The sequence below is a fragment of the Lycium ferocissimum genome, unplaced genomic scaffold, assembly GCF_029784015.1.
Source record: "Lycium ferocissimum isolate CSIRO_LF1 unplaced genomic scaffold, AGI_CSIRO_Lferr_CH_V1 ctg192, whole genome shotgun sequence".
In the NCBI taxonomy this organism is placed as follows: domain Eukaryota; kingdom Viridiplantae; phylum Streptophyta; class Magnoliopsida; order Solanales; family Solanaceae; genus Lycium; species Lycium ferocissimum.
The window spans coordinates 1-19,265 of record NW_026718266.1 but is presented as its reverse complement, the minus strand read 5'-3'; the positions used below and the strand labels follow the sequence as shown (position 1 = coordinate 19,265).

The 19,265-nt window shown below is 37.8% G+C and overlaps 1 protein-coding gene across 2 annotated transcripts; it reads right to left on the bottom strand.

Moving 5' to 3' along the window:
• Positions 1–70: 70 nt before the first annotated feature.
• On the bottom strand, positions 71–7,208 carry LOC132042927 (uncharacterized). 2 transcript variants are annotated; one of them, XM_059433437.1, is made up of 13 exons: positions 6,765–7,208; positions 5,692–6,103; positions 4,614–5,223; positions 4,281–4,321; positions 3,879–3,947; positions 2,787–2,887; positions 2,631–2,709; positions 2,089–2,187; positions 1,912–1,980; positions 1,783–1,832; positions 1,616–1,697; positions 1,404–1,498; positions 71–567 (listed from the first exon to the last, which is right to left on the bottom strand). In XM_059433437.1, the coding sequence occupies exons 1-13, from the start codon at positions 7,178–7,180 to the stop codon at positions 456–458; spliced, it is 2,235 nt and encodes a 744-aa protein (XP_059289420.1). In that variant the 5' UTR covers positions 7,181–7,208; the 3' UTR covers positions 71–455. The 2 variants fall into 2 exon arrangements, with proteins under 2 accessions (XP_059289420.1, XP_059289421.1); XM_059433438.1 differs by lacking the exon at positions 3,879–3,947.
• Positions 7,209–19,265: the final 12,057 nt, after the last annotated feature.

The following is a 19,265-nucleotide window of genomic DNA, read 5'->3' as shown; positions in this document are numbered from 1 at the left end:
AAATTAAAGGTTGCATTCAAAGGAGCAAAAGCAAAGGAAGAAAACCAATAACCTCTAAGACTCACACGTCCCAACTTGAACGCTAATTTCTCATTCAATATACAAAATATTTGAATGCTGCAACCATATAAAACCCACAACGATTTGCAGACGAATTCACTTCACACAAGATAACAACCAATGCAAAACTGTGAACTCATCGAAGAAGAATCATGTTAAGACTCATGTTAGTCAGTTAATGACAAGTAGCGACTCTGACTCCAGTAAAATGCAGCTGCTTTTTCTCCATTTGAATTGACTGCAAGCCTAACATTTAGCCTCTGAACATAGAATCCGACAACACAAGCAGTTCGTGAGCTCTGACTGACGACCAACTTTCATGCGACAGCCATAAAATCTTGAAGAGTTAGCAATGCGTCTGATGAAACTCAACCACAAATGCCCGCTATTTGTATCTAATGTTCCTTCTGGCTGCTACGTCCTGCCTGCGCCTGAATAACGTACTGCTTCAGCAAATCCTTAAGTTTCTCCACCAACTCTTGGAATGAAGGACGACATTGTGGCTCACTGAGTTGGACAAAACATAAAAAGTTGCATATCAGCTCATTTCAGAATAACGAGTACACCTCAATCCCAAGCAAGTTGGAGTCTGTCGCTCCATTTATACAGCTAAGTTCAAAAGATGTGTAAAGTTAATGTGATTCAAAGCAAAATGGTTGCTAGGGATGAGACAGATTTATCTAAAAATTAGTCAGAGAATCAAATTTAGACGATAATACTTATTAGTCGCTGTAAAAAAGAAGCACTGAACTCCAAACCTCCTTTTCCAAAAAAGGTCTCATTCTTAAAGATATTATAATGTCTCAGACATCAAATATGAACTAACATCAAGAGGCTAAACCAGGTTACATATTGTCCCCGTTAACTTCTACTTTAATTTCTCTCAGATTATCAAGCAAAATTATTGAATATGTTTTGATATCAGATGTTCTTTTTTATACTCGTGGTGTCCATGCCAGCTTGGGCGCACTTCAACTAATTCCGCAGGATACCTGCCACCAGCAACAGGTACAAGGTAACTCTGTCCACCAAGGCTAGGATAGATGGGAAGAAATCAACTAGTGTTTTTGTCTCTGCTAGGATTTGAACTTGAAACCTCATGGTTCTCAATCCACTTCATTGACCACTAGGCCACGCCCTTGGGCCTTGGGTGCGTTTTGATGTCAGATTTTGTAAGGACGAGTCCGTTTGAGAATGAATTGAAATACTAAGGAAATAGGCCTTGGAAGTTCGAAATAATAAGAATAATTTATGACATGTTTTTGATGTGACGATTTCTTCCTGTTAAGGCTATTTGCTTCAACAAAACAAATTATGGTGACAAAAGGAACTAAGATGCAAACCTGTGCCAACAGCTCTCGATAATAGAAGCCAATTGAGGATGAACATCCTTTGGGATGTCTAACCGCTGATTCATGAATCCTACAGCTCCAATCACCTGTAATCAACTCCCAAAAGTTCCTTTTTTACCACTATATGATGAATAATCCACTTTTATCTATCCGTGAGGACTAACGAATGTTGTCCATGTGAAATTTCAGTTAGATGAAAATACCTGCATTGTGTTGAGGTTATCCCAAGGAATTTTTTCAGTGGCGAGTTCCCATAGTATCACTCCGAAACTGTATATATCAGACCTAAATGCACATTCAAAGAGGGATCAATCTCGTTAAAATATTCATGAATCTACATAAAAATGCACATATCTCGTAGTTTGCATACTTCTCATCTGAAAGTTCATTGCGAAGAACTTCTGGAGCCATCCATTGAGGCTGCACGAGGATTAGGGTGAATTAAAATAGCTCATACTGATAGACTAAGAAAGAGAGCTCCTGAGTTCAAGCTGAATACCGTTCCTTTACCCGTCTTTGTTGCTAGATACGTTTCATGTTTAAGACGTGACAGACCAAAGTCTCCAACCTAATTGATATTTGCACGGTGAGAATTTTTTCAAAGTATTAAAATCTCTTATGTACTATACAATTAGACATTCAGGAATCATGACAGTCAAATGAACTGAAGCCAGACCTTAACAGTCCAGTTCTTGTCCACAAGAAGATTTGAAGACTTCAAGTCGCGATGAACTATAGGAGGGCTAAGATGATGAAGATAGTTCATTCCACGAGCCTGAAAAAAAAGCAGCAAAAAGAACCATGATAGTTAGCCTAAAAGAATAATCCTGGTAGCTCCAAATATCTCAGATCAAAATTATACTCCCTCCGACCCAAATTATGTGACACTCTTTCCTTTTTAGTCAGTCCCAAAAAGAATGACATCTTCTATATTTAGTAACAATTTAACTTTAAACTTCCCATATATATATATATATATATATCCATATCATGTGTGTGTTTCAAAAGTCTTCCTTTCATTCTTAAACTCCGTGCCCACCTTCACATAAATTGGAACAGAGGGAGTATAGTACTAATAGAAAGAATTTGATGACCAGCTACACATGAAGGAAAAAAGACAAAAAATTAAAAGGATACGGGCAAATCCAGTAAAAATAATGGATTTTATTCTTGGTAATAGTTAATATAACTGGTATTACGGATCTCCTAGGAACTTACTACGTCTAAAGCCATGTGGATTCGTCGTCTCCATTCTAATTTGGATGAATTCTTCTGTAATAGCCTGAACAGACTTCCCCTGCAATAATGGAAAAGGTGAAATGGTTTATCAGTCGCACTACAAATACTGATACGGTCATAAGGAAGAGGATTTACCGTGGCAGAAACTCTGTCACAATGCAGAGGCGTTGCGGTGAAGTGACAGCACCCATGAATAGAAGAATATTTGGATGTCGAAGTCTTTTCATAAGGGCGATCTTCAAAAAAAAAAAAAAAAAGAAGCACAAGGCCTGTCAGAGATGCTTCTGGTCCTAGAATAATGTTAGTAACCATAGTTGAATTAGAGGAAAAAAGGCATTAAGCTTGCATTAAGCTTAAGTCTTCAGCACTAATATCAAGCACAAAAACACTTTCCAAGACATACTATGAATGAGTCATTTCATTGTAGAACTATCTTCTTTGGCAATTAATCGAGAAAATGACAAAAACAGTCCCTTATCTTTGGTAGTAGGTTCAAAATAGTCCCTTAAGTAACAAATGAGCAGTTTTGGTCCTTTAGGTTTGCCAAAAGTGAGCACTTTTGGTCCATTAAATTTGCCAAAAATGAGCACTTTTGGTCTCCGTCAGATATTTTACCAATTAATCCTTTGTACAAATCAGATAGTATTTGGGTTAGAAAGTAAATGGAGGGACTCCAAGCAAAAGTTGATCAAAATTCATAGAATACAAAAGATAGCATTTTTTTTTTTTTTTTTTTTTTTTTTTTTGAAACTGGTAAATTTCTATTCCTCAGCCTTAAGGATATGCTAGAGACCTTCAAAAGTGTTAGTCTAAAAACAGAAGAGAAAAGAGATAGTCACATGAAGTGGACCCTATTGTGATAGTTTCTAATAAACAGGAAATGGTAGTAGTTTGTTTTAGACACATTTAATTCTCATCATTTGCAGATTACTCTTCGCATTGGTCCTGCATTAACTGGGATTGATTACACTAAAAAGTTCAAAATTTGGAGAAATCACAGTGACGAAGAGCATCCATTGCTGGTGAATTTTGACCTAGGTTCACTGACCTCATTAGAGGCTGTAAGAATTCTATGGCAAATTTTATGAAATATGTGGAAAGACCGTCAATATGACTGCCATATAGCTTAAAGTCCTTTAGAAAAAACAATATTCAATCAGGAAAAAGGGGGGGGGGGGGGAAAAAAGCAAAAGCATTTCATAATATATTTATCACAAACAGACCAACCTCCTGTTTGAAGGAATATATCACTTCTTCAGAATATTCTTGCTTGGAGAACACTTTAACAGCGACATCCTTCACGACAAAGACATCATTATGTACAAAGGAGAACAAGTAAAATACAACACAAAATACTGGCTTAGAGAAATTTTCGACTTTGACATCGTACATATGATAGGACCAAAAAGCCAGTTTTATTCATTGTGTTGCAGGCTATAAGCATAAGAGTAAATGCTCACTCACAAATGTTTAACAATACTTGACGAATAAATGCTTAGAACATTCTGTCTCCAGGAAGTTTAATGAACAGAAGAGGCAAAGAACTCTTGGCAAAAGAATAATAAAGAAAGAAGAGGCAAAGAACTCTTGGCAAAAGAATAATAAAGAAAGAAGAGGCGAAGAACTTACTGATCCATACCACAGCCCATGATAAACAGTTCCACAAGATCCTAGAGAAACACAGATAAAAGAAAAAGTGAGAATGAAGAGGTAAAAGAAAAGGCGGAAAAAACTGTCAAATACATAAGAATATCATAGCTGTAAAGCTGGTATAGATCCTTCGTAGTGAAATTAATGTGCTAGCTTCAGAAAAGATATAAAAGGTTTAAGTGTAACAGAAGCATATATAATGGATGGAAAATTGAAAATGAAAGTAAACAAAAAGATTCTATGATCAAGTTTGGAATAACTGATAGACTTGTTTTTTTTGATAATTTCACCTGTAAAAGGAATTCCGCGTACCTTCTCCAATCTGTTCTCCAATAGTTAAGTCCTCCCACAAGATTTCATAATCCAGGCAGTCAGTATCCATGTCCACCTTATTAACAGCACTACTGGCGTTGCTTCCATAGCTACTAACACTGCTTGTGCTGTTGATATTAATTGAAGACCAGGATCCTGGAGCTTCATTAGTGGTTGTCCGGTTAGTCTCAATAACCTGATTGTCTGCTTTAAATGTATTAATGTGATTTAACTCATTGTCTTGGTCATTGTTTAGCCAAGGCCATACAGATCGTGTAGTACTTGGCTCTGATGCTTCTCGCTCATTACCTTTCCATGGCCATGATAAGCTCTTCTTCGCCATCCACGCCTCTGCCTTCGAGGTGATAATCTTAGAAATCCCTTGTTTTCCCTCACTTTCATTCCCAGAAAATACTCCAAAAGGAGAAGGGTGAACGTCTCCCCTAGGCGTACTACCTCCACTTGAATTTGCATCCTCCCTGTGATCTGAGAGAGCAGCATCAGAAAATGCATGGTCAGAATAATGACTATCTCCACTTCCACCTTCGCGAAGCACGCTACTCTCTCCCGTCTTTATTTTCGATTTAACCTTGTTGCTCACCTTTGAGGCCTATTATGAGGTTTAGTCATGTCAGCATATGCCACCCTTAACAGACAACAGTAAAGAGAACAAAAAGAGTTAATAGCACTTCTGGTCCCTCAGTTATCGTAAATTCTGATTTTAGTCCTTGTGAAATCTAACTAAGCATAATTACTTGAAATATGCACTTTTAGTCACAAATTTCCTAAAGTATAACCATTTCACCATCTAATTACCCGTGTATTATGTTAAGTTTGTATCGTTACTCCACATTTGAAGGTAATAGACATCTAAGAATATGTCTAAATATAACATATCCTACATATAGGGGATAAAAAGTGCACATTTCAAGTAATTGAGGTTAAATGTGTTTAGTCAGATATCACAAGGACTAAATTAGAATTTACCAGTACTTGAAGGACTAAAAGTGTTATTATCCCAACAAAAAAAAAAAACAAAAGAAAACCAGGCTACTACCCAAACAAAGACAACACTAACCAAATTAGATATTTTGTTGGCAATGGCAACTTGTAGGGGCTGTTGAGGATCAAGTCCAAGTTTGGAAGAAGCAAGGGTTCTGGCTCTAAATCTTGTATCAGCTTCCAACTGCTTTACTCCCATCGACTCGAGCCCTGTTTCTTGGAAAGGCCTCATATCACTCGATATACAAATAACACCGAGCAAAGTACCATTATCGTCATAAAAAGGGGTATTGGTAGCAACTACTACGAATTTTTCCCCTTGCTTATTCTTAACTGGAAATTGTCCAGTCCAACTCTCACCCCTTAACACTCGGTATACAATGTTATTAGCAGCATCATGATCCCGAGTATCTGTTAGGAGTTCAATGAGATCTCGTCCAAGAGCTTCTGCAGCAGAATAACCATATAGTTTTTCAGCAGTTCGATTCCTGTGCAACAACAGCTCAAATTACACTCCTATATTGATAACATTAACAAACGTGACAAACACCAATCAAAGTCTAACTAAGGCCAAGTAAAATGTTCTTAACTGTTTGCACAATGTGTTTTAGTTATGCGGGATTGTAAGTTGATAATCAAACACCATACTTCTTGGCGTACTGAATTTTAAAATTTTTAACTAAAATGCTACCAAACATAGTACTAGTTATGATGGTTTTAATACATGAATAATTCACTTCCTAACCAACAACCAAACGACCCCAGTGTTTACTGTTCATCACTGCAACCATGGACAACAACAACATACCCAGCGAAATCTCATAACGTGGGGTCTGGGGAGGGTAGAGTGTCCGCAGACCTTACCCGTACCTTGGGAGGTAGAGAGGATGTTTCCAAAAGACCTTCGGTTCAAGAGAAAGCATGACAAAAAAAGGTCAAATAAGGACAAGCAATTCAATGCATTATGAAAATGAAAATAACGAAAGCTAATAAGCCATGATAAAGCGGTGCAGTAACTGCAACCATGGACTAACCAACTAAAAAATAAACTCAAACTCACAAGCTCAATCTCTCTCACCCAAGTCCTAACGAACGAAAGGAAAAAAACGAAAAAAGCAAAAGATAGGATGTCCATTTCAATTAACTCACCAGTAAATTATTTGACCATTGAGATCAAGTATATGCACTGCTTGTCCCATTGACTGTAATATATTCAAATACTGTCTATCAGTAAATTTCACAGCAGCAGGGCCTCCTCCACCAATACTACTCTCTCCTCCCTCACCTTTACTACTACTCTCTCTTTGCAATGGTGAAGAATGCCTGAATGAAGTTGACCCTCTTTTCCAGGCACCATCAAATCCACCACCAGCTCGAATTCGAGGCGGTCTTTGTGGTGAAATTGAATGTGACCTTTGTCTTTGTGTTCTATGATCATCACAAATCATTAGCTTAGACATCTCTTGCTTCAATTGAGCATGTCCTGCTTCCAATTCTTGAATCTTTTTTAACAACTCCTCAGCTGGTGGTGTTGGACCTTGTGCTGATGCTGTTGTACTTTCCATTTCAATTTCAAGATTGATCAAACCCCACTTCAGAAGCTGTGTCTATATAGCCATTTCTTGCTGAAAATGAAGAAAATTGTCACCCTTCGAGTTCAAGAAGCCACCTTTTTCAGCCTCTAACAGCTAGCTTCCTCATATCATTTCCGTTAAGACAATGACTGTCAAAGGTTAACGACACAATAGATGACAATGACTGTCAAAGGTTAATGACACAATAGATCCCAAGCCCCCCACACCTTAGGCTCACAGCCTAATGGTGATGACTTAATATAAAAAGAACACAATAGATCGAAGTACTTACATTGGCCATGTATTGAGCGTAATACAGAGCAACCCTGAGGAGCCTTAAAATATTGAACCTAATAAGCCATTCATTGCTAAAGAACCTGAGCAAGGCCAGCTGGCTATGTCTGTTACGTGGACTCCTTTATGGGTATGTATGATCTAGTCAGAACTTTTGAAAAACAATATGTATACATACAATAGGTTGGAACCATTCTTCTACTGTGTTGGTTAGCTCAACCATAACTATGGTAAGAAAGTGGGGGCTCAATGCCGATCCTTATAAAAGTCCACCATTATGAAAAACTCCTTTGTATCTCTTAGTACTGTTCTTATGCTGGTGATGACTCTCTCGTACTTGTCTTTATGACATCTATATATTTAATATGAATACATTTCTTCTCCAACAACTAGGACTTAAAACAGATGAAGCGTATTAAAGAAGATTATCAACAAGTATTGACTGGAGATAATGAGATCGATGAGAGGTGAAGAAGCTATTCTTGATTAATTGTTCAACTTGAACCACAACAATAACAATTTGGATCCACAAATAAATATGTACGTGATAGAAACTTTAGCTATGCCGTGCCACTAAAAATGTGAAGCTCAGAAAGCGTGGTCCAAATAGTATCCTGACAGAGGTTTGGAAGTGTCTTGGAACAGTTGGAGTAGGATGGCCTACCAAGCTAGTTAAAACTATAATAAGTGGTGGGATATTGATGAGTTGAGAAGGAATACTTATCCTCACTGGATGTTTACACCTAACTAAACAATTAACATTAAGAATCAGCAAATCTAAGTGAAAATGCATAACATTTAATGGTTGTGTTAAAAAGTCTATATGAAAGGCATTTCTTACATTCATTGGCTTAGTGTAAACAGCCGGTGCAGGTAAAGTTTTTACTGTTGAACAAAGGAGAGATTCAAAGTTGTGCGAACTATAATAATATTAAATATAACAATCAATTTAAAATATGAAATAAATTCTTACCCATAGCTAAATTTATCTCACAGCTTGTACTTATCCCCGTGTACGCCACTGACATAAATGGCAGTCCACAATCATCCACAACTTATGCTAAAATAAGAAACTTAAAGGCTTGACTAATGTCCAAATATTCCAGAATTCTTGGAATGGATCCATATAGAATTCAGTTAAAGTGATGTCAATGTGACCCAAATGCACTTTCTAGCAAAAACAGGCCTTGGAAAAGGTGAAAATGTCTTAACATAGTTCCAATTTTGATGATCTCATACCTCTCATGGTCCTGAATCATTGGAGGTTAAATGAATGACTAGAAATTTGGCCTCATCTGCAGCTATTATACAACCAAAGGGCTGAATGTGACCTCTCTGGAATCTTTATTTAAGCAATAATTTGTTGTTTGTACACAAGCTCTTACACTATCTTTTGGGAAAAAGCAAAGAAAAGAGCTTCAAGTAACTTGTTAGGGCTATTTTTTAACACGTTTTCTAGAAAAAATTAATTTGTGTAAGCATAACTATCTTTAAAATAATTATTTTTTGACTAATGAGTGTGTGGCAGTAGCCCCTTCCTCTTGTTCACATAACCTGTATCACTGTTTTATTATGCAGTTTAACTCTTATCATTTCCTATTGTAATGGGAATGTATTATGTTCTCATTGTAACAATTCTTTTGAACTAACCTTCCAAAATTATTCGTTTAGTTTCCAGGATAGGAAATTCACCCTACCGTTGAATGATTCACTTTCAATTTCTCGCCTTCGACCTGGGAGCGCACCTTACCCGCCTAAAGGAATTCTTATCTCCTTCATGTGGTCAAGAAGATAGGGGAACTGAATTCTACCTCTTCCTTTCCATTATATTATAGAGAAGTACATTCTTGTCATGACATGGGGCGACTAAATTTCTGTGTAACGTAGAAGAATAGTTAATGGAACTGCTTTGAAAATTACGTCGGTGTACGTACCCGATAAATGTTAGGAATTAAATATATTTAATTTTGCACACCCTTAATACAAGTGAGAAAAAAATTGCACACCCTTCACCAAATTCCTAGCTCCGCCACTGCGTCATGATCGATCCACGTCCTAGCATAGTGACCGGCTTGCTTAGCATAGAAAACTAGCTTATTGAGGTAGTTATTTTTCCATTATGGAAATAGAAAGTAAAGGGATTTTTCCTTGATTGCACGAGCTAATTTGCCTCTTGTTGTCATTGGATGTGGATTTACAATCACTCAGTTAATTATTATTAGTATACACTACTAGCGCAAAACTATTTCACCACTAGTACAACCACAACATACACGGTGTAATCCCACAAGTGGGGTCTGCGATATTTTACCATTAGTAAGTAGCTTAATCTGCTATAACATGTTACTACCTTGTTTTTGGAGTTACAATTTCATGTGTAATATAGGGAATTATCAGTAATTAGCTTTTAATGACCTAATAGTGTACAAATTATGCACGGTCAGATGTGATGGTAGCTGCTTCACTCTCTTCTGATCAAATGTGTGCCTGAAATTCAAAATTAATTCAATTGCGTAGCGACTATCTTTCTGTTTAAGGTATACGAATAGTTAATGGAGCAGCAGCACAATGTGGCATTTTGAAATAAGCCAATTCACCTGAAGACCCAAAGAATGTGCCAGCAAGAACAGCCCATTCAGTTAAGGTTATGTTTTAAAAACAGTGAAAGCTGTGGGAAAAGATTGAGGATATCACAAATACTATCTTATTTAATGAATTCTTGGAGATAGTAATGTAGAAAATTGGTATAAATATATGGGGTAAAGTGGGATAATACATTGCAAGTTTGACCAGCTAGATATTTCTACTATGTATCACAATAACAAGATAAAAGATGAGATACAATTGCTCACAGATTTGGAAACAAAGTCAACGAAAGGCTGCTGCTTTTTTCTATATCCAGATTTCCTTGCAATGTGTGACAGCAAGCTTAACATTTTGCCTCTGAAACTCAAGCACAAGCGCGCTATTTGTATTTACTGTTCCTTATGGATGCTATCTCCTGCAGTGCTACTTGCTGTTTGGGCTTGAATAACACTGTCTCTGCAGATCGTTAAGTCTCTCCACCAATTCTTGGAAAGACGGGCGACATTTTGGCTCACTGAAATGGACAAAACAGTAAAGTTGCATATCAGCTCAGTTCAAAAGATGATTACAAATAATGTGATTCAAAGCAAAATGGTTGCCCGGGCTAGCGCAGAGCTACATGGTCCTGATGGGGTTCAATTGAATTCCGTTTATCGAAAATTATACAGTGTAGAAATTGTAGAGGAATATAGCAGAAGAAAAGTAAATCGGAGAAACCTTCTGCTAGCCCAAGATCGTTACTAAGAAAGATTCAACTAAAGAAGGAAGGTTTGGAAAGGAGAAAGAAAATTTTAGATATAACTCGGTTATGGAAGAAGCGTTTTCGAATTACTTTCGAATTACTCGTTACAAATGATCAAGCTTCCACTCCTATTTATACTGTCAGGATGGTTCTAGACATTACATTCTTCGTATACATCTATAAGAAAATCTAGAAACCTTATCTTCTTGCAATACTCTGAACTATCTAGAAATCTCTTCAAGATATTTATTCAAGATACTATACTAAAGTTATTCTAGTGATCATATTAAATATCTAGATTTTTTGTAGTTCCAAAAAATCTACTTTATAATTTCACACTCCCCCCTAAAGTGAATTTTTGGAACTAGACCAAGCTTGTCGCGAAAGAACTCGAATTAAGCTTTAGGAAGTGACTTGGTGAAGATATCGGCAATATTCTCCCCGACTTCGCACTTCCAAAGTATTTATAGTTCCATCAAGAACTTTTTCTACTCGATGAAATGATGTTCCACCTCAATGTGCTTAGTTCTAGCATGGAATACCGGATTGTTTGCAAGCTTGATGGCACTTTGATTGTCTTCGAAAATAGCAGTTGGCTTTGATATAGACAGATGCAAATCTTCAGCAAGTCTTTGGAGCCATACACATTCTTGAGCAGTAAGAGCTGCTGCTTTATATTCCGCCTCCGTAGTTGATAAAGAAACTGAGTCTTGCTTCTTGCTGCACCAAGAAACACTTGTTCCACCACAAAGAAAAATATAGCCTGACGTAGATTTTCGATCATCCAGATCACCACCAAAATCGGCGTCAGTATATCTAGTTAATACCAAATCATTCTTCTTTTGGAAGAGTAGGCCCATATTTGATGTTGAGTTGATGTATTTCAGAATCCTCTTTGCAGCTTCCAAATGAGGCTTTCTTGGTGATTGCATAAATCTGCTGACATATCCAACAGAAAAAGCAATATCTGGCCTTGTAATAGTCAAATACAAAAGACTTCCAACAAGAGCTCGAAAAGGCTTGGGATCTGCAAGAAGTGAGCCTTCTTCACGCCTTAACCTCGTGCTAGTCTCAAGAGGAGTAGAGCACTTTTTGCTTTGTTTTATCCCAAACCTCAGTCAACAAGCTTCTGGCATACCCTTCTTGGGTAACAAAGATCCCTTTACTCGTGTTTGTCACCTCTAAGCCAAGAAAATGATGTAGCTCTCCCCCAGCCTTCGATATCAAATCTTACGGCAAGCTCTAACAAGCCTCGCAACTTCATCATCATTGTTTCCTATTATTATCATGTCATCCACATATAACGTAACAACAACGTGCAAGTCTCCATGTTTTAACAAACAAGCAGATCTGCACGTGATGCGGATATCCACAAAAATGTAGATATTGTGCAATTTTTCCATACCATGCTCGCGAGCCCGCTTGAGTCCATAAAGTGCTTTCTTAAGCACGTACATAATCAAGATATAAGTTAGAGACATACCCAGTGGTTGATCCATATAGATATCTTTGTCAAGTTCCCCGTACAAGGCATTCTTCACGCCAAGTTGCCATAATTTCCAACCGTACGACGCCGCCATGGCTAATACAACTCGAACCGAGATCATCTTAGCCACCGACCGAAGGTTTCTTCGTAGTCTTCACCATACTCAGAAAATCTCGAGCAACCAGCCTTGCTTTATATCCGTTTATCTTTGCCATCTTACGCTTCTTCTTTTAATTTTATAAACCCATTTGCAAGATATGGGTTATACGTCTTTGGGCTTTGGTACAAGGCTCCAAGTTTGATTTTTCATTAAAGCCTCCATTTCATCGTTTATAGCAAGCTCCCACTCTTTGACTCCTTTAGCTTTTTCAAACGAGGAAGGTTCTTCATCGTCAATTAGTCCTGCAAAGAAGCAAGAATATGTACTAACAAAATTTTCATCTACGAAGCGGGCCGGCTTAACAATAGTTCTTCTTGGTCTTTGAATCACGTGAATTATCTTCTTGTTGAGCTTCATATTGAGTTCCCCGGCTCCCCTTTCTCTAGCTCCTCTTCCGCAAATTCGTACTATCCGAGGAAACACCTGCGATGGGTAAGTTTGGAACTCCGAGTTCAAGATTTTAAAACCCTCTCCTTCAAGTTTGTTCCATAATACGAGGAGACTTCATCAAATACGACATCACGAGAAATAATAAAGCGATGAGTTTTCGGTCCACGCACTTCAACCCTTTTTCCTTTCGTCATATCCAACAAAGATGCATTTCCTTGCCTTGGCATCCAACTTGCTTCGTCGAGAATATGGGATATGAACATACCGATAGAGCCAAAAATACTTAGGTGTTTGATGCTAGGCTTTTCTCCAAACATTAATTCATAGGGTGACTTCATGTTGTTTGGAGAAAGCGGCATCCTGTTGATCACATATGTTGCACATTTCATACTTTCAACCCATAAGGCTCTAGGTAAATTTTTAGCATGAAGCCAACTTTTACATGTCTCGGTTAAGTGTCGAATCTTTCTTTCTGCCACTCTATTTTGTTGTGGTGTATCAAGACAGTGAGCTCTTTTAATACCATGCCGATGACAAAGAGAGAAATTCTTCGTAAGTGAACTCACCACCATTATCAGGCCGCAACCGCCTTATTCGGAACCGAGCTCGCCTTCAACCGTTTTTGAACTCCATAAACTTGTCGAAAACTTCGACTTATGCCTCACAAAGTAAACCCAAGTGAATCTAGTAAAATCATCAACGAGAATTAACATATAAGAATAATGAGAATGAAGGAGTTCTTGTTATCCCATCAAATCACCGTGAATTAGTTCTAAAGAGCACCGCATCTTGACAAGGATCTATCAAAACGGAAGACGATGTGCCTTTCCGTATTGACACGTCTTGTACAAATCTCTCCCTCCACCAAAGTTGCTTAAGTTTGGTAATCCTTTTACTAGATTGAATTTCACTATAGCTTTTAATTTATCCATGCTAAGATGCCCAAGTCTAGCATGCCACGGATATGTATTATCATTGCTACTCATCTTCTCAATATATAATTCAAGGGGCTAGATAAGACATATAAGTCATTAACTCTCTTACCGGTATGAATGATATCTCGCCTTGAGTTCTTTGATATTTTGAAGGAACTTCACGTCATGCGGGCCAAATAATAGATAACTTCCAAGATCTATGGCATTTGCAATCGAAAATAGATTTTTCCTCATACCGGAACATGAAAGACAACATTTGAGAGTGATAGTAGTACTCTCGCTTCTCGTTGATTTACAACAGAGCCTTCCTTCTCCACATGATGAATTTAACCGAGTTATCCGTCGTTACAATGACATCACGACCATTGTATTTTCGGAAGTTGGAAAATTTAGATTCATCTCCGGTGAGATGGTGCCCACATCCTGAATCCACAATCCAGTCTTTTTCAAAATTGATGGAAGCCATGGCATCTACTGCTCGAGTCTCAACTACAAAGCACTTTCCCGCCTTCTTCTTCTTCAAATAGCTTTTCGGCTTTGAGCCATATTACTCTCTTTGACTCGGCAATATCTTTTTATGTGTCCTATTTTGCCGCACCGATAGCATTTGGGAGGCTTCTTACCGTGATTGTTAGAAGACTTTTCCTTCTTTCCTGGCGACCTTGAACCACTTGAGGAGCGAGAGTGTAGCCTATCTCTTGCTTTTCCTTTAAAGTTCCCCTTATTGGCTAAAAGAGCATTTTCTTCACCTTCTTTGATAGATACACCAGCCAACTGTTTGGCTAATAACTCCTGTGACGATAACAAATTCTCAAATTCCTCCAAGGATGGTTGTTGAACCCATCCCTTGAATTGATGTAACAAAAGGAATATATTCGACTTTCAAACCACGAATGATAATTCTTCTCATTCGTGCTTCGTAAATAGCCTCGTCCGATTTAATAGAGATATTTCAGACATAAGTTTTTAATCTTCAAGAAGTACTCAAAGAATAGAAAGATTACCTTGAATAGTGTTGACGATTCGTTCTCCAAAATCTCAGCGAGCTTCATCCGTCTTGTTGAACAAACGATCAAGGTCCTCCATATTTCATGAAGCCGATTTACACCTTATAATATGATCAAATAAAGCTCGGAGAGAGATGGACCTCTTCGAGATGAACTCCGCCTTGGCATTAATCTGCTTCCACTTCTTACGTGCGTCATTATTGTTATATCCCGTACTTTGTACGTTGGAATATTCTAAGTTGGTTGCGACAAGTTATGGACAAGGCTATTTTTCGACTTTGTTTCAAGGCATAAGTTGCTTGTGATTTTATTGGTATGGAATATTAAGGAATTTGGGGTTAAAAGTGAATTATGAAAGTTAACATTTCATGAAAATTTGGGGCTAGAAGTTGAAATTATTTTTCATGAAATTGAGGGCTACGTGTCACAGTGTGTACACATGTGTGGGCCATGGGCCACGTACGTGTTAATTATATAAGTAGACATAAGATGACTAATTAAGTCATGTTCATCATTTTCACCTTAAGAAAATTCGAAGCTTGGAGAAAGAGAGAGAGGCATTCGGCCATGGCTTGGCCGAAACCCTTGCCCAAAACTTGATCAAAAAAAATTATTTTCTCCTAGATTTTCTACCAATTGGAAGGTCCTCTACAACGTGGAGTAGTTGTTGGAGCAAGCAAAACATCCGTTTTTGCAATTTACAAGTCTGGCCGAGTGAAGAAGTGGAGTGAAAAAGGTGAGTTTCAATCTTCTTTACATGTTTTGTAGGTGTTTGTGCATGTTGTGATGTGTAGAAATGGATGAAAATCATGAAACACTATATGTTGATGTTGAACCCGAGTACGGGTTTTGGCGTTGCATGTGTGGTGTTGAATAAGAGTGAAGAAGCCAATTTTATTTAGTATATTTTTGGTTGTTGTGTTGTGGATTATGTGATGAAAATGAAAGTATTAGATGATACAAGTCAAGTTGGACCGTTTGGGAGTTAATGTAGAAGTTAGTATATTGGTAATATAGTTTCTTGCATTTACGAATGATATTGTAATATGTGGTTGTTGATATAGTTTATGAATTCCAAAGAAAGAAATGTGTTATCGTTGCTTTCTTGAACTTGAGAGGTTTCAGATTGCATGGTATATTGGATGGGTTGTTTTGAATATTGTGCGGATTGTTTGGAACGTTCTTGAATCTTGTATGAATGGTTTCAGATTAGTACTTGAACGTGAGATCATTGATATTGGTTTGAATGTATGTAGTTGAATTGAATATAATTGGAATGTTGTCCAGTATGTAGAAAGGGTTACTAATGTTAGAATGCGTTTTGAATTGATTATTGATGTTGTTAGTATGGCTGTTGTATTGTTGTTGAAGATTCAACGAGTTGAATTTTGGGGATGTTAAGTTTTATGGGGAAATGCGCCCAAATTTACGTAAAAAATAAAGCGATAGCTTTGAATTGAATTCTTAAGTGCTTATAGCTAATGTTTGGTACTTAATGACCTTATCAGAGATTTTGTAGTTAGACTTGAGTTGCATTAGCTTAGAAGCGGACGAGGTATGTAAAGCGATCCTTCTTTTTTAACATGTCCGTACGTAAGTAAGTTATGATATGTCATTAGCCTTTGGGGTAACTCTATTCTTAAAATCCGATCATGTTTACGATTCTTAATTGCCCCTTGACGTTGACATTCTTCGTATGGTGACCATGGTCCTGAGTCTTGGCGTACGATCGAATTCAAATGTTGCATAAAAGTTTTTGTTCTGGGGTGTGCTAAAGTTCTATGTCTAAAAATGTCCGTAACTTTCATGAGGAACCGTATGGCTTTGACGTGTTCGTAAATGATTCCATAACGTACGTTGTCCCTAACTTTCATGTATGGTCTCGATTCTTGAAATGCTCGTTATGTGGTCTATAATGGATAACGCCCGTAACTTTCATAAAGTGCTCGGATTGGATCGATATATGACTATGATCACTACGGTGCTTTGATATGTTTTATAGTGTTTGATATGTTTCAGCGAATGATGTCCGAAAGATATTTGATATGATGATTTGTCTCCTTATCTCGCCGAGTCCGTAATGATGATTTGTATGCATATGGTTTCTCACTACTCGCGCGTATGATTGATACCCTTTTCCGAGTCCCGGCCGGACATGCTTTCGTGCGCGGCTTTACCGTATTATTCACCGAGTCCCTCGCAGAGGCGGACAAAGCAGGGAGAGATGATGATGGCGCCGGGGCATGATCCCCTTATGATGTACATGATGGGGACAGATCCCTTTCCGAGTCCCCATTAGAGGGCGGACACGTTTATCCACCGAGTCCCTCGTTGTAGTACGGACACGCTTATATGTATATATATGACGTGGACATGATCTTCTTTACCGAGTCCCCACCAGAGGGCCGGACACGTTATATGTACATACGATGATTTCACTTACCGAGTCCCTCACTGTAGGGCCGGACACGCTATGTATACGCATATGTATACGATGATTACTTACTCATGTTCTAAGTCCCATGATGATTCTTGACATACATGGATATGCACGAATTATGTTTCAAAGGTAAGTCTTGCGGGTTCTGGTTACGTACACTTTCTCAGTACTCCGTACTTCGCATGATCCTCGTTTATCGTGTTTCATGCTTTACATGCCTCGCACATATTCCGCATCCCCCTTTCTTCTGGGTCGCGTTTTCATGCCACGCAGTACATTCCGCTGCCGTAGTGCAGTAGGATGTTAAAGCAGTAACATGTTCCGTACGGATTGGCGAGCTCCATTTCTCCGAGTGCCGCCGAGTCGTATTTACACGGGGCATCATGTTCTATGTTAGACTTCCTTTGGTTGCAGTCATGTGTATGATATGCCAACTTTGTAAGTCGCTCTCAGAAGTCATTGTGTCATTATGTGTTATGTTACAGATTTGTTATGATTACAAATTTTATTTGCTTTGAAAAGAACTAGAAGCATGTTTCTTCGAAAGACTTATATTATGCATTCATGTTATGATTTAAGGGCCCAGTATGATTACGAGTATTACGAGAGTTAATGGTTCGCAAGCGGCCTAAGTAAGGGTCGGGTGCCCATCATGCCCTATCGAAAATTAGGGTGTGACAATTATTTTCCGGTGCATCGGCAGGAGGATTTGTGTTACTCTCATTGACAACTTCCCACAAATCCTTACCAACAAGGTAGGACTCCCGCGATGTGTCTTCCATACCTTATAGTTGGGACCGGTTCAATAATTCCATCCCCACCATTAATAAGCACGACCACACACATCCATTTAGAAAAAAAAAACAATTGAATCGACCACTAACCCGATCTTGAAAATATATCCGAAGCCCAACGATATATGGCTATGGCTCGATACCATGTAGGAATATAACGAAGAAAAATAAAGAAACCTTCTCCGCTAGCAAGATCGTCACTAAGATTGGAAGATTCAACTAAAGATGGGCTTTGGAAAGGAGAAAGAAAAAATTTTAGATAGAGAACTTGGTTATGGAAGAAAGGCTTTCGAATTACTCGAATTACTTGAATTACTTGGTTACAAATGATCAAGTCCACTCCTATTTATACTTTGTCTAAGATGGTTACTACATTCTTAGATACATCTATAAGAAAAATCTAGCAAAACCTTATCTTTGCAATACTCTAGACCATCTAGAAATCTCTTCAAGATATTTATTCAAGATACTATACTAGGCTATTCTAGGATCATTACTAAATATCTAGGATTTTTGTAGTTCCAAAAAATCTACTTTATAATTTCACAGAAATAAGGTAAAACAATTGCATATGGGAAGCTTTAGGGGTTGTTTGGTAGGGTGTATATGAATATTACTGATTAAGGAGTTTAGTAATGCTGGGATTAGTTATGCTAGGATTTGTTGGTTTGTTGTATTAAATAATATGCATTGCATAATTTCAAAATAATACTGAATAGGGTGTATTAGAATAAGAATAGTACTAGTATTGTTAATGCCATGGTTTATTATCTATAAGAATAACCCTGAATAGGGTGTATCACTAACTAATCAAAGGTTGAAAACACTACCAAACAAGGGATTAAATAATAACAAAGCTGATACCAATATTATTTTCTCTAATACCTCCCACCAAACGACCCCTTAGTGTAGTGTAAAGTGACTCAAAATTGCTTTAGGTTGTAGGTTAGAATTCCAGGTGTGGCGTTCTCTCATTTTTGTAAATTCCCTTGTAAGAATTCCTGGATCTGCCAACAGGCTAAGGCAGATGCTTTGCCATTGTAGTGAAAAGCTGAAGTGACAGGATAAGTTTATACTATAAGTTTAGTCAGAGAATCAGATTCGGCCAGTAATACTTATTAGTCACTTGTAAATGAAATGCACCAAACTTCAACCTCCCAAAAAAATTTGTTCTTAAACATATCAGTAAAACCTTCAACGTCCCAGACGTCAAATTTAAACTAATATCAAGCAAAAGGGAGG

What these genes read in the sequence shown, in the direction of transcription:
- LOC132042927 (XM_059433437.1), bottom strand. Translation starts at nt 7,180, where the DNA reads ATGGAAAGTACAACAGCATCAGCACAAGGTCCAACACCACCAGCTGAG. An exon ending in CCAACAAAATATCTAATTTG is followed by an intron (nt 5,224 to 5,691) that starts GTTAGTGTTGTC and finishes ACCTCATAATAG; the next exon opens with GCCTCAAAGGTGAGCAACAA. An exon ending in TCCACATGGCTTTAGACGTA is followed by an intron (nt 2,188 to 2,630) that starts GTAAGTTCCTAG and finishes CTTTTTTTTCAG; the next exon opens with GCTCGTGGAATGAACTATCT.